The sequence below is a fragment of the Mercenaria mercenaria genome, chromosome 16 (assembly GCF_021730395.1).
Source record: "Mercenaria mercenaria strain notata chromosome 16, MADL_Memer_1, whole genome shotgun sequence".
In the NCBI taxonomy this organism is placed as follows: domain Eukaryota; kingdom Metazoa; phylum Mollusca; class Bivalvia; order Venerida; family Veneridae; genus Mercenaria; species Mercenaria mercenaria.
Genome location: NC_069376.1, coordinates 58,493,094 through 58,507,006, shown reverse-complemented (window position 1 = coordinate 58,507,006; position 13,913 = coordinate 58,493,094). Strand labels below are relative to the sequence as shown.

The 13,913-nt window shown below is 34.9% G+C and overlaps 1 protein-coding gene across 15 annotated transcripts in view; it reads left to right on the top strand.

The window, feature by feature from the left end:
* The window catches only part of LOC123541454 (transmembrane and coiled-coil domains protein 2-like), a 155,369-nt gene extending 142,172 nt beyond the window's left edge, over positions 1-13,197 (top strand). For 14 of the 15 annotated variants that reach the window (XM_045326965.2, XM_045326957.2, XM_045326953.2 and 11 more), the window contains 5 exons: positions 2,785-3,007; positions 4,878-5,009; positions 5,805-5,903; positions 10,785-10,963; positions 12,696-13,197. In XM_045326965.2, the coding sequence (XP_045182900.2) occupies positions 2,785-3,007; positions 4,878-5,009; positions 5,805-5,903; positions 10,785-10,963; positions 12,696-12,822 (760 nt within the window). In that variant the 3' untranslated portion in view covers positions 12,823-13,197. The other variant, XM_045326962.2, reaches the window with a different exon arrangement.
* The last annotated feature ends 716 nt before the right edge of the window (positions 13,198-13,913 follow it).

Below are 13,913 nucleotides of genomic sequence, written 5' to 3'. Positions count from 1 at the left end.
ACTCGACCTATGAACTGTAAACTTGGCTGTCAAATTACTCATTTGCAGAATACAACCTATATTGATTTTAAGGTCCTACAGTCAACGGTCAAGGTCACAGTGACTGTTAGAACAAAGTCCTTTCCTCTGATTCTTTTGAGAATGTGTCCTCAAATGTGTCACATTGCCCATGGGTAATAAATGACCTTCAATTATTTTGAGATCAGTAGGTCAAAGGTCAAGACCATAGTGACTGTAAGTAGAAAAAGAACATTTACAAAGACATTTTCTCTTGATGTTTAGGTTTCTTTGTCAAAAGGCCATAGTCACTGTCATGCTAACTATTGAGATGGTTATATTATTTGATTGCAGTTTGTCTGTCTGTCTGCAGTTTAGTTTCCACTCAATAACTTACAATGCTTAAACCTTTCAACCTTGATAGGCAGAGTGCTTTGGGCATAATTTGTTCTGCACAGTGGTGCTCTTGTTTAAAGTAAATAAAAACAGATGACCACATGTCACAGGCAAGTCTATGTGGTTATCTTCTAGATGGTTTTATATCAAAATTAAGAGAAATAAATGTACTGGAACCAAACTAAAACGTCGGTTTATTTCAGTTATCTTATTTGTTTTTTAATTTCAGCTATTTTATTATGATTTCAGCTATTTTTGTTGTATCAGTGTTGTTATGTTTTTACAGTTACACAGATTTACTAAATAGATACTAATTTCTGGTTTAAACTATACTGAAAAAAAAATTGTATTATTATTCGTTTTCAAATCTGGTACAGATATTTTACGTGCATTTAAGTAGAAGAATCATGGTATGTGGTATTCTAGATAGTAAATTGCCTAGTGTTAGATAGTAAATTGCCCAGTGTAAAATAAAAGATTCCCTGGTAGAATATTGCCTGTTGTTTTAAAAGTCAGTTGTTTTAGGCTTCATTAAGTTTATGTAAATAGAGACAAATGCCTCTCCATTTGAGGAGGGGATATAATGGTTTCTTCAGCTCTGTCTGATTATCTGACAAACACAAACGCTTTACTAACTTCTGTTGCTTGGATTTCATCCAAACACGGTAGAAAGGATCAGTACCAGAGTATATTTGCTCACATCTAAGGTTGCATTTTATTAGCTCGTCTGATTTTTGAAAAAATCTACGAGGTATTGTTGTCACTTGATTGTCTGCGTCGGCGTTGGTTAAAATTTTTGTTTAGCCCTTTGCATGCTAGATAAATTGTCGTCTGCTGGAAATGTCGTCTGCTAAAATTGTAATGTTCATTCAATTTGCTCCAAAATTGGAAGAAATATTGTCAGAGTAGCAAACAGCTTGGAACCTGATCAGACGCCGATTTAATCGGCGTCTGATCTGGTTCCAAGCTGTTTGCAAAGGCTGTTAAATTCGCCTGCAGCAGGCTAAGGGTTAGGTCCACCTTTTCTCAAACACTGTAACAGCTACAGCTTTGAAACTTTGCACACTTGTTTGTCATCATAGGGGACTATGTAGGCCAAGAACTATGACTTTGATATGCATTTTATCAGAATTATGGCCATTTTTGTACTTAGAAAATTTCAGTTTCTTGGTTAAAATTTGTGTTTAGGTCAACCTTTTCTCAAAAACTATAAAAGCTACAGCTTTGAAACTTTGCACACTTGTTTATCATCATTAGGGGACTATGTAGGCCAAGACCCATTACTCTGATTTGCATTTTGTCAGAATTATGGCCCTTTTTCTACTTAGAAAATTTGTGTTTCTTGGTTTTGTTTAGGTCACCTTTTCTCAAACACTATAGGAGCTACAGCTTTGAAACTTTGCACACTTGTTTATCATCATGAGGGGACTCTGTAGGTCAAGAACCATAACTCTGACCTGCATCTATTTCAGAATTATGGCCATTTTCATACTTAGAAAATCTGAACTACTCTTTGCTTACATATTGTCCAGCACTTGCAGAAGAGTGATGGCACCCGTGCTCTTGTTCTTTAGTAACCAAGAATACAACTGATAAGTTACCAAGCTTAGTTGTCCATAAATACCTATTTTAGAGGAGTAATGTTTAATTGGAGAATAAAATTAATGATGTTTGTCGAGGTTTATGTACGAGTGTTGGATGATAGATATAGAATTAGTGGATAAAGCCTTGATAACCATTGTTATTAACACTAATGTAGACTATTGGTGCATCAACCTGTAGAAAGATTTAATTCTACCTCAGATGAGAGCATGTTCCAGTGATGCAATGTTCCCTTGAATAATGTTTTTGCTGTACCCTGTTCGTAATTAGTCAAACCTGTATGTATAAACCATGATTAGAAACCAAAAAGTGGCTGTTATATGCAGGTGCAAGTGGTGTGTATTTACAGTTTAAGACAGTTTGAAAATGTATTGTTTGGAAATGATACTAGTAGGTGGTCTCTAGCTTGTATTTCACTGTATTTTAGTTATGCTGATATTGCAAGGAAATTTAACTTTTTGTTATTTATAGTACTTGTATCCCCATCACCTATAAATTTATGAAAAGATTCTTTCAGATCTTTAGTATAGATATCAGTGCTGATAGATATCAGTGCTGAAAACAGACAGACTAAGTCATTATATTAGTTTTAGGCATTTTCAGGGTGTTATATAATGGAAGGTAGAATTTTGCATATTGGCAATTTCTGATTACTAGCTGACATTCTTTGATTTCTATCTATCTCATAGTGTATAATATCTGTTTAAATAGCCAATCAATTTTAATATTCTATTCATAGTAGCAGTTTTCTGTTTTTAATAACTCATAGTCCATCATTTCTATTTTTAGTTTCAAGTTTGATTCGGATGAGGATAAATCCAGTATTACATCAGGTTCTGGGTTCGGAGCCCACAGCAGTCCACAGTCCAACTCTCAGAATGCCTCACAGCAGATTGTGATACCTCAGGCGGCGCTAGATACTCTTATTCAGGAATTAAGAGAATCGAAAGAGAGCAGCAATATGCTGCAAGAAAAATTACAACGAGTTATCGATGATTTCGATGCATATAAGGTACTGTTTGAAATATTGTGTTTTTATAAGAATTTTGCAAAAGCCAGATAGATGAGAGATTGTACAGATACATTTGCAAAATGTTTACTTTTACAAGAAAGAATAATTGAATATAAATGTTATATGACTAATTAAGATCAATCCTTTTCTATCATATGGTGTATTAAGAGTTTTGCTGTTTCACTACAAAATGAATTTTCATAAGAATTTTGTGCCTCCTGATGGGGCAGCATGTAGTAATTGGACTGTCCATCTGCGTGTCCCCTTAAATTCCAAAGAATGCTTTCTTGCAGGATCAAACCTGTTAGGCAGGTTAGTCATGATGGTCAGATGTCCTCTTTTGATTTTGAGATTGCTTGCTCTAAGGTCAGGGATGCAGTGACCTTGTGCAGAAAATCAGTTTCTGGTCCTTAATGAAAGAATATTTTTGCCTACAGTCGTCAGACTATAAACTTATAGGCTGATTGCCTGTGGACAGTAGATGACCTGTATAATTTTAGGGGTCAGTATGTCAAAGGTCAAAGGCACAATGACTTTGAGACTAAAAACTGCTGAAGAATGCCTAAGCATACAGTCTTCAAATTTTATAGGATGATTGCCTATGGTTAGTAGATAACTCCTTGTAGAGACCGTACCATAGCTCTTCGCATACTTTGATTTTTCAAACTAAAGTGATTTTTACAAGTGCACCGGTTACGATAAAAATGTAAACAACGGACTCTGTCTATGAAACTTTGAAATGAATGAATGACAGTCGATCTTAGTCATAATACTGATTGACAGTGAATGCTAATGACTCCATGTGTTGCAGAAAGGTATTTAGTTTGTAACTGTAATTTCCCATTAATTGAAATTCTCTCAAAACTGGTAAAATAATTACTTATATTTGGACAAATCTTATCGTCTTTGCCTTTCGGCAGCTGCAAAAAGGGCAAATATAAAATATTCAGTGTAAGTAATATTTCACTGGTACTGCCAGTTAGTAAGTTCATACTCTAAACAACACGTCAGAGAAATTTGGGCAGATTTGACCAATTATGATGTTGGCAGCATTAGATTATATTTTTTCTTTACACAAAAAATGCCGTTAGGTAACAAAGCGAATACGCCGATAATGCGGAGTTCACCGATTATTGTTCCAGTTCACGCAATGTAATCCAGCAGTTAAACTGCATAGCTATTAGCTACTGCTGTTATAGGGAAGTGGTAGAGTGTCTGCCTTAGGTGTGAGAGGTCCTGGGTTCGAGTCCCAGTTAGAGCTTAACTATTTAGATTCTGCTAAAGCATAGTTTTTCTGTTAATAGACTGTTCCAGATGTTCTAAATTTTTAGCACACAGTATCATGGATCAGTATTTAGCAATTCAGATCAAAGTTGAATGTTAAATCAAATGCACCCAATTAGAAAATATTGACTATATTATGTCTCTTTGATGTTTATGCTCTCCATGTATGTCCTTGAAAATATTAAATGCTCATAACTCCGCACTTCTGGTTAAAATATTGTCTATATTTCTGTTTTTGAGAAATATATGGACATTTGTCTTCATTTCAAAGCTTTTTAACTTCAAACCTATGATTTGAAAAACTTAGGTACTATCTCTACTCCTTGTGTTTTGGGTTTTATTGGATTGAAGGTCAAGGTACCTTTGACCTTGTGACTGAAAACAATGGCTTTGTACTGACAGAACAGCCTTCAGATTTCATTGGATGATTACTTCTGGTCAGTAGATGACCCTGAGTTCTTGCTATCAATAGGTCAATCTTTAGTGTTTAATATAAGTTGTAGAACTTGTTTTAAAAAATGGACTTACAATCAGTTAGTTTAAACTAAAGTTGTTCTGAAATATTTGTATGTTTTTAATCTTGTAGGTGGGTACACAACAGGAGCTTAGCCATATCAAAGGAGTTTTAGAGGAGGATAGATTTAGGATAGGAGGTATGGAAGAGCAGATGAATGATATCTCAGAACTGAATCAGCATCAAGTGAGCAACTTAAGACAGGTATGTCACCCACCTGCCCCACCCACATTTCAAGATATTTTTCAATACAACTGACACTTGTTCAGTTTAATACAAATGCAGTGTATACAGGGTTCAGGTTAAAGCAATGAGTAAGGAGACCAGTCTCATGATGCAAGCTTGCCATTGGTCAGTTTGGAGAATCAACCAATCAGATCGTAGAATTCTTAGACTGGTCTTCACACCCAAGATTGTTAACAGGTTTAAAACTGAATGTGGAGACCAGTCTCGGAATACAACATTGTCATTGGTCAGTTTCAAAATTTTGCAGACGTTGCAGATTTGAGAGTGGTCTCGAAACAGTCTTACAACCTAAGGCCCGTGGGCTCTTAATAGATCTAAGGAGCTGAATTTTAGAACAGTATGAACATCGGGTGGGAGCCCACTTCCACATCTGTTTTGATTATAGGGCACTTGTTATTGTTTGGAGCATGTGTTGGAGTTTGTAATCAGATTGAAAGGCATACATAGATTAAAAACAACAAAAAGTACAATTCATCATTCGATTAAAAGTCTTAAACAGGTCTGATGTATTTACATAAGTTATTTCTGGCACGTGTTTTGCTTTTTAGACAAGGGTGAAGAGCAGTAGCAAGAGTGATGATCACAAAACAGGATCATACCTTGCTAGCTATTAATGTAAAAATTAGTACATTATGATTATACACCTAGAAAATGCAAAACATAAAGATACCTCACAATACATAGACATAAAGTGTAGTAAGACTTTATTCATATTTAAGTTGAATTTGTATTAAGGTTCGTGTATGTTTTCAGGATATGGGTAATATAGTGAGTATGGAGGAGAAGATAGAGTACCGCCTTGATGAACGTACAGCTGATATTCAAGATCTTCTTGAGAACTGCCAGACACGGGTAAGCAGGAGTATCTGAGGGAGGTTATCTCCCTTTTGTTTAAAATCAGATGTTTGGAAAAATGCCTAAATGTTCTCAAAGACAGAGAGGATTTTCACTTAAAACAATAGTCTGGTTTATGACATAGTGCATAAAGCCAAGATGGAAGAGGCATGTTAAAAATAAGCGAGACATCCAGTCAAAGCCACTTAATATGCATATATTCTGCTCTAATTTAAATTTTAGAAACAAGTAACGGTAGGTCAGTCATGCGTCAGCACATGGTCTACTCTATGGTTTGAACCATTGGTGTAACTTAAAATTTTGTTACCATATGTCACACTAATAGGCTCTCGTTTGGATGCAAAATAATGAAGCAAGTTGTCACTAAGAAACAATATTTTAATTATTCTGCTCCCACCTCTAACTGACCCTCCTGCTTAACCTCATGTATTTTGTTAGGGATGGTAGCTGAATTTAAAGATTATGTTGTTTTCAAAATTCATCTTTTTAAAAAGATAAAGTTTGGCTGGCTGGGATTTTTGTGCTCCAGTTGTAATTTAGAACTAGTATGTGTAGAAATTGACTTGGATACATGAAAGATTTAACCTTGAACTGTCTTTTGTAATTATATATTTGATCTTGTCTGTTTAGCTTTTGGTATGTATCATTTGGTATCACCAATGAATAGTTTTTTTTGAATTTTCGTGTATGAAAAAATATGCTATTATACTTACATATATTGTTCTATATTTACATTATTTTTAACATAAACCAACTTTTTAAAGGACGGGACACAATGTTTTTTGTTTGACCTTGAACTCGGTATCTGTCAATAGTGCCTGCTTGTTTGTGCCTCCACCAGACTTTGACTGGAGCAGTCTTTAATTTGGCAGAAGTACTTGCCTCATTAAGATAGAGTATAAAGTGCAAAGCTTAGGTCCTTATTTATCATGCCATTACTATAGCAACTGCCTGATAAAGGCTGTCTGAGAAAAGCAGGCTTTCTCAGGTCAGTGACTTGAGAACACTTTGCACTGTTTAAACCTATGATTAAATCCAAGGACATCAGATTGTGTCCATTTTGCATTTAAAAATTATTACGCCCTCATACAACACTGAAAAAGGTCTTTAAAATCCCAAAATATAAAAAAGCGGAAAAAAAACAACAAATGCTAACCTTGTGATTTGTAACCACATCTCTGTTTTGCTGAACACGAAAGAATAATTTCAGTTTGTTCCCAAGTGAAATTTTTATCAAAAATTCAGTTGCTAGACGGACACCCATTCTCACCAAGCAAACGTTTGAAGTGAATTAAATACACACGCCATAACGCTGCTTGGCAGAAAAAATAGGCAGTACCGTTTCATCTACTGTTGATTTTATTCCATGAAAGTTCATTCCAGATGCAATATTCCATGATGTAAATGCAGAGAGCTAAAATCCAGAACAAAAACGCTTTGCATGAGTCATTTTCCGTTTCTACGAGCGTTTCCGTTATAAAAACATTTTTGTGGTAATTGCAAATATGGTAGGCATACGCTATACATTATTGGCATGGTCTCACGTACCTATTAAAAGCGCGTATATAAAAATATTGGCGTAAATGTCTTTTAGCGCTAAAAAACAAGATGGCGTCATTTTGAAGAGAAAAAAAATATAAAAAAAAGAAGTCCGGCAAAACAGCAAAATTTGGTCCACCCCTATTTTTGCACTTTATTTCGCATAATGGTAGGATAAAAGTTGTTAATAAATTATGGCATGATAAATAGAATAACAGGTTACTGACTTTTGAGACAGGGATTTCTCAGACTTGGCTAGATATGGTTCGGAAGTAGCTCGGCAAGCCTCGCTCCTTCCAGGACCATATCTAGCCTCATCTGAGAAACCCTTTCTCAAAAGACAGTAACCTGTTATTCTCTATATCAAAGGTCAAGATCACTTGGGCATGGAGGTCAAAGGTCATAAAAGATCATGCTAGGCCTTAACTTTGACATGCATTGAACAATGTTTTTGTTATTATATGGCAGAAATTATTACCTCAATGAAACAGTATCGACACAGGATACAGGTCCCTATCTCAAAGGTCAAGGTCTTACAAAGTTGTCACATTTAAATGGTAAGGTATGATTTATGTGGAGAAGTTGAAAGGTATGATTGATGTAGGGAAGTTGTAAGATCTAAGCTGTAAGGTATATTTGATGTGGGGAAGTTGTCAGATCTAAGCTGTAAGGTATATTTGATGTGGGGAAGTTGTCAGATCTAAGTTGTAAGGTATATTTGATGTGGGGAAGTTGTCAGATCTAAGCTGTAAGGTATATTTGATGTGGAGAAGTTGTCAGATCTAAGCTGTAATGTATATTTGATGTGGGGAAGTTGTCAGATCTAAGCTGTAAGGTATATTTGATGTGGAGAAGTTGTCAGATCTAAGCTGTAAGGTTTATTTGATGTGGAGAAGTTGTCAGATCTAAGCTGTAAGGTATATTTGATGTGGGGAAGTTGTCAGATCTAAGCTGTAAGGTATATTTGATGTGGGGAAGTTGTCAGATCTAAGCTGTAAGGTATATTTGATGTGGGGAAGTTGTCAGATCTAAGCTGTAAGGTATATTTGATGTGGGGAAGTTGTCAGATCTAAGTTGTAAGGTATATTTGATGTGGAGAAGTTGTCAGATCTAAGCTGTAAGGTTATAGTTGATGGTGGGTAAAGTTGTAGATCTAAGCGTTAAGGTATATTAGAATGTGGGAGTGTCAGAATTTTCAGCTGTAAGTAATTTTGATGTGGGTAAGTTGTCAGATCTAAGCTGTAAGTAAGTGATGTGGGAAGTTTTGCAATCTTAAGCTGAAAGGTATAGTTATGTGGAATTTGTCAATCTAAGCTGTAAGTACAGTTATTTATGTGCGGCAGTATGTTCAATCTAAGCTGTACAGGTATATTTGATTGTGGAAGTTTCAATCTAATTTTAATGGTATATTTGATTGGAAGTGTCAATCTAACTGTAAGGTATATGTTGACTGATGGGAAGTGACCAGATCTAGCTGAATGTATATTTGATGTGGGGCAAGATTTCAGATCTAAGCTGTAAGGTATAGTTGATGTGGGGAAGTTGTCAGATCTAAGTTGTCCTGTATGATTGATGTGGAGAAGTTGTCAAATGCTTTTGAAGAAGAGGTTACAGCTGATACAGAATCTGGTGAGGACTCCAGGAACAGTCTTTAGATAAACTGTCAGTTAAGGTCATTGGATTCAAACCAACCCTGCTGATTGATAGTACTAAGAATTATTTCATGTGAAGAAATTTTCAAGCTGGCTTAAAGGTCTGTGGTACTACCAAAGTTTCCCTTTGCTTGAAGTAATGACCAGATGGGCACCTGTGATCTTCTTGAACCATTTAAAAAACTGGAAAGTCACTATATCACTAAAGCATTTATCACTATGTCAAGTAAACCAAGTTATATACTATCTGCATGCAGTATTTAATCTAATGTTACATTATATTTGCTTCTGCTTTATCCTTTACACTTCTAAATGTCTAAAATGGCCTAGTCAATCTTCCAAATTGGACAGTACCATTTATTATTTGAAGGGGTATTCACTGAAAATTTACAGACTGAATAGCGAACAGTGCAGACCATGATCAGCCTGCACGGATGTGCAGGCTGATCTTGGTCTGCACTGGTCGCAAAGGCAAATTTACTTGAAACTAGCAGGCTAAAGGTTAAATAAAGTAGTTCTTTAGGCAAGATTTACAGGTTTTGCATTTATGCTTTTCTGCACTGATAGGTGCAGTTGGCCTTTTGATACTGATTTTGGGCCTTAACCATAAAGTCACTCTTATTTTCTTACATTTTACTGCTGAGTGATTCTGACTGGATATTAATGGAACTTACAAAGAATACAGCATCTTGATCAGGGCTGCTAACCAGCCAGCTGAGAGCAGTATCTCAAGAATTGTAATAAGAAATGTTTGGTTCTGTCATCAGATGATGATTATTTGCATGCTGTCCATTGCTATTGCATGTTTCAAGCGCTAGTCAGCATCTTTTGCAGATATATTAAGTGTTGCATATTTGTTTCCTTTTCTTGAATCAAGGGTAGAAAATAAGGAATTATAAAAAAAAAAAAAACATTCATAAGAAATATTAAAAGTTGGTCTTGGTCTTTCTTGATAGGCATAACTGTTACAGGATTCAAATTTAGCCAGGCTTTTATACAGGTAGAATTTTTTTCTGCTTTATAAGTGAAAAAAAAAAACCCTAACATTTTTTATCTGCAATGCATGACTCACCATGTCTAGGGAATCTAAAAACTTGCAACTTGTTTTTGCAAGATCAGAAATAATTTCTAATTATTGAAGTAGCAAAACACCCAGTATGTGCAGAAAACATGACCTGTGTCTCTACTGGTGCTTATGAACTAATGAACATAGAATGTACCAATTGCAAACATCCGTTTATAACCCTAAACTTTCAGAATAGAATAAATACACTAAAATCACTGTGATTTGAAAAGTGGGAAATACACTTAAATGACCCTGATTTGACAAGAAAGAACGTACAGCAATAAAGATGGCTAATAAAAATGTGGATTGTTTGACTCAAAATTTTCTCTCATAAAATTAATGCAAGTTTATGAAATCTTATTCCTATGAAATAAAACAACTCACAATTCTATGACATAGCTAGACATGAAAAAACAATCAGGTAGAATCGGTTGATTCGGGGAATACTTCTGCGAAATGTTTTCTCTTGCTTTCTTAATTATTATTCAGAACAGAGATACTACTGCCTTGTTGTGCTTCGCATAGGTACGTCACTGCAGGGGTAAAGTATTATGATGATTTAGGGGTATTTATTGATGTGTTTGCAGTTTCTAAGTCACTTTCTATCTCTCTCGTTCACAGATCACGAAGATGGAGTTGCAGCAGCAACAGCAACAGATAATCTCCATGGAAATGGTGGAGAATGTCACGTTTCGTACGATACTCACCAAACTTATCAACGTTGTCCTTGCCCTACTTGCTGTGATACTTGTGTTTGTTTCCACGTTTGCCAATCTTCTTGCACCTTTCCTTGCCAACAGGTATGTATAGTAATAAATAGTGTGGAATACTTGCATTTTTTATATGCCTCATTCTGAAAAAAAAAGTGGATGTATTATGTGATGGCGCATGCATCCGTCCATCTGTCCGACTGTCATAATTCATGTCCTAACCATTGAAGGTATTGACTTCAAACTTGGCATTTGAATCAGCTAATTGAGCTAAAAGGTCAAAACTGTTGATCATATTTTGCTTCTGGAGCGTAACTAAATAACGATGCAAGGTATTGACTTTAAACTTGACATGTACGTAGGTGGTGATGAGATGTGCAGAGCGCATGAACACTGGGTCAGTAGGTCAAAGGTCACAAATTTGAGCACACATTGTCCATCATATTTTGTTTTCGTTGTCTTTTCAGTTCTGTGAATACTAGAGACTTTCCTATAGCTTCTGCTCTTCTTGCTTAGCCACTTCCCTGTGGGGATTTCAAACTCCACAAGAGAAGTAGAATTATGTCTCCCACACCACTGTGGTGGGAGACATATTGATTTACTCCTGTCTGTGTGTCTGTCTGCCACAAATCTTGTCCGCGCTCTAAGTCTAACAGATTTATTTCGATAATTGAGCAAAACATAACATAGTTACAATACATGCATATAATAAAATTTATAATCAAATATAAAAGTTGTCATATGAAGTAATGTGTTATGAACTATGTCAGTCACATCAATATCAAGGATGACACAAGAAAGAGAAAAAAAATCTCTTATTTCCATTGTGGTCCTTGGTACCAATGGTCTGACATAGAGAGGCATGAAACATTAACATGAATATATATAAAAAAATTACCGAGTTCATTATTATAAAATAACGTATATGTTATGCATATGTAATTATAATTGCTCAATTTATGATTCTTAATTAAATGAAAGACATATGAATAAATAGACACCAATATCACATCAGTATCACAGTACATTGTAAAAATATAATTTCTTAAAAAAAAAAAAAAAAAAAAAAATGCATTACAACCAGGGACTAGATAACAGTTCTTATCCGATCTTCACCAAACTTGAACAAAATGTGTTTGTCAATACGTCCTTGGCCAAGTTCAGTAACTAGCCAAATCGGCCCAGGCACTTTGGAATTATGGCCCTTGAATTACCCAAGATACTGATGCCAGTGATACAGTTCTTGGTGCATGGTTCACTCAGATACATAAAGAAGAAGAAATGCCAATTTAGATGATTAGGCAGTTGTGGGAGACATGCGCTTTTCTCAAAAGCAGCAGCTCTTGTTCTCCTGTGTGTTGTGAAGAAGCTGTACAGCATTAGGGTTATTTCACATTTCATTAACTCTCATGAATAGACTTGGTCAAACTGAGACTTTTATTGTTTTATTTGTTTTATCTGATTGCATTCTATGCTTCAAAATATCTCAAAGGTTTTATTTTATACTATGTCACTTATTGAAAATACAAAGAGAAGACAATGGATTTTAAAGCAAGTTATAGGTATTTCTGTCAGTTTTAAAAAAAGTAATATTTAAAAGTTTGTTTGGAACTGTTTAAAATTTTTATATTTCCAGTGATTATTTTATTTTACAATCCATCTCTGAACTTGTTAAAACTGCCATTTCATGTAGTGAACGTTAAGTTATTAAAATTCATTAATTTTGAAGAAAAGAGTTTTTTTGGGGTTTTTAGCCAAAGGATTATTTAAAAAAAAACAACATTTAAAGCCGTATAAAACTGCATCCTTTTAATCATTTCAGGGCACGTATATTGAGTACAGCAGTGTTGGTGCTGTCATTGATTCTTTCCTGGAATAACTGGAGCCATATATGTGACTTCTTCAACTATGTGTTCTCATATATACGATACCTGCTACCCAATCGGTAGCAGCTTAATTTAAAACTAAAGTGACATTGATTATCTCCCTTAAAGGGAGTATTCAAGAGAGTTAGAGTTGTTCCCCTTTTGTTGGGAAAATTCAACTGTAAGACTGGATTTGGATAAAGAAATTGTAAAGACAGACTTTGGTGCTGAAAAAAGAGGGAGATAAGTTTGTTAAAGATTTAATGAATGTGATAATGACTGTTGACACTACAGTGATAGACAAATGTTGCATTTGTGATAGAAAGATTGATTGGAAAGGTACAGAGTTCGAACAAAAGCAAGATGATCATCATTTTTGATGATGTTGATTTTGACACCTGATAAAAATTTGTAGAATTTGCCTAGTAGATGATATTGAAAATACATGTTGATAATTAATTCACTTTGTTTAGTTTTTAGGCTAGAAGAACAAAAAAATTTGGGGTTTTGAAATAGATGGTATGGGTATATGTCCATTAATGTGTATCTAACGTAACAAAGTGTTTTCTGTGGGAAGCTGTGATTACAGGAAATGCTAAATGTGGTCTGTTCAAGAAGTGGTTGTGATACATGCACGGTGGGAATAATAAAGCCCAGAGCTGATGAAAATTGGAGTATTTTTATAGGGGATCACTGAATTTTACTTTTAATATAGTTGTAGAAATATTAAATGAACTAACATTCATAGATAAAAAGCAGATCTTGTACTTAAGTTTTTTTTTTGTACTTTTTACCTGTCTCATGGTATTTGTCAGCTTAACAGGGTATGTTTATCATTCACTAAAATATTTTGAATGGGTGTATCTTTTTTATATACTGTCTGTTACACATTTGCAAGTGATCAAGGCCTAATGAGTTTTCAGACTAACTATTTCTTCTATCATTATACAAGAATACAACGGGTCTTTATTACTGTCTGATTTAAGTATAATTCTGAACTGACATATCATATAATTATTGATGTCCCAAGGAAAGTGGTGCTTACTGTAGAACTTTTCATCACAAACTGATGAAAGTGTGCAAATTTGCCCTCAAATTATTCTGCTCTGTTCATATTTGATAACCTGACCATGAAACTGTCAGTGTTTGGGATTTCTGATAGATATTATTGGTCC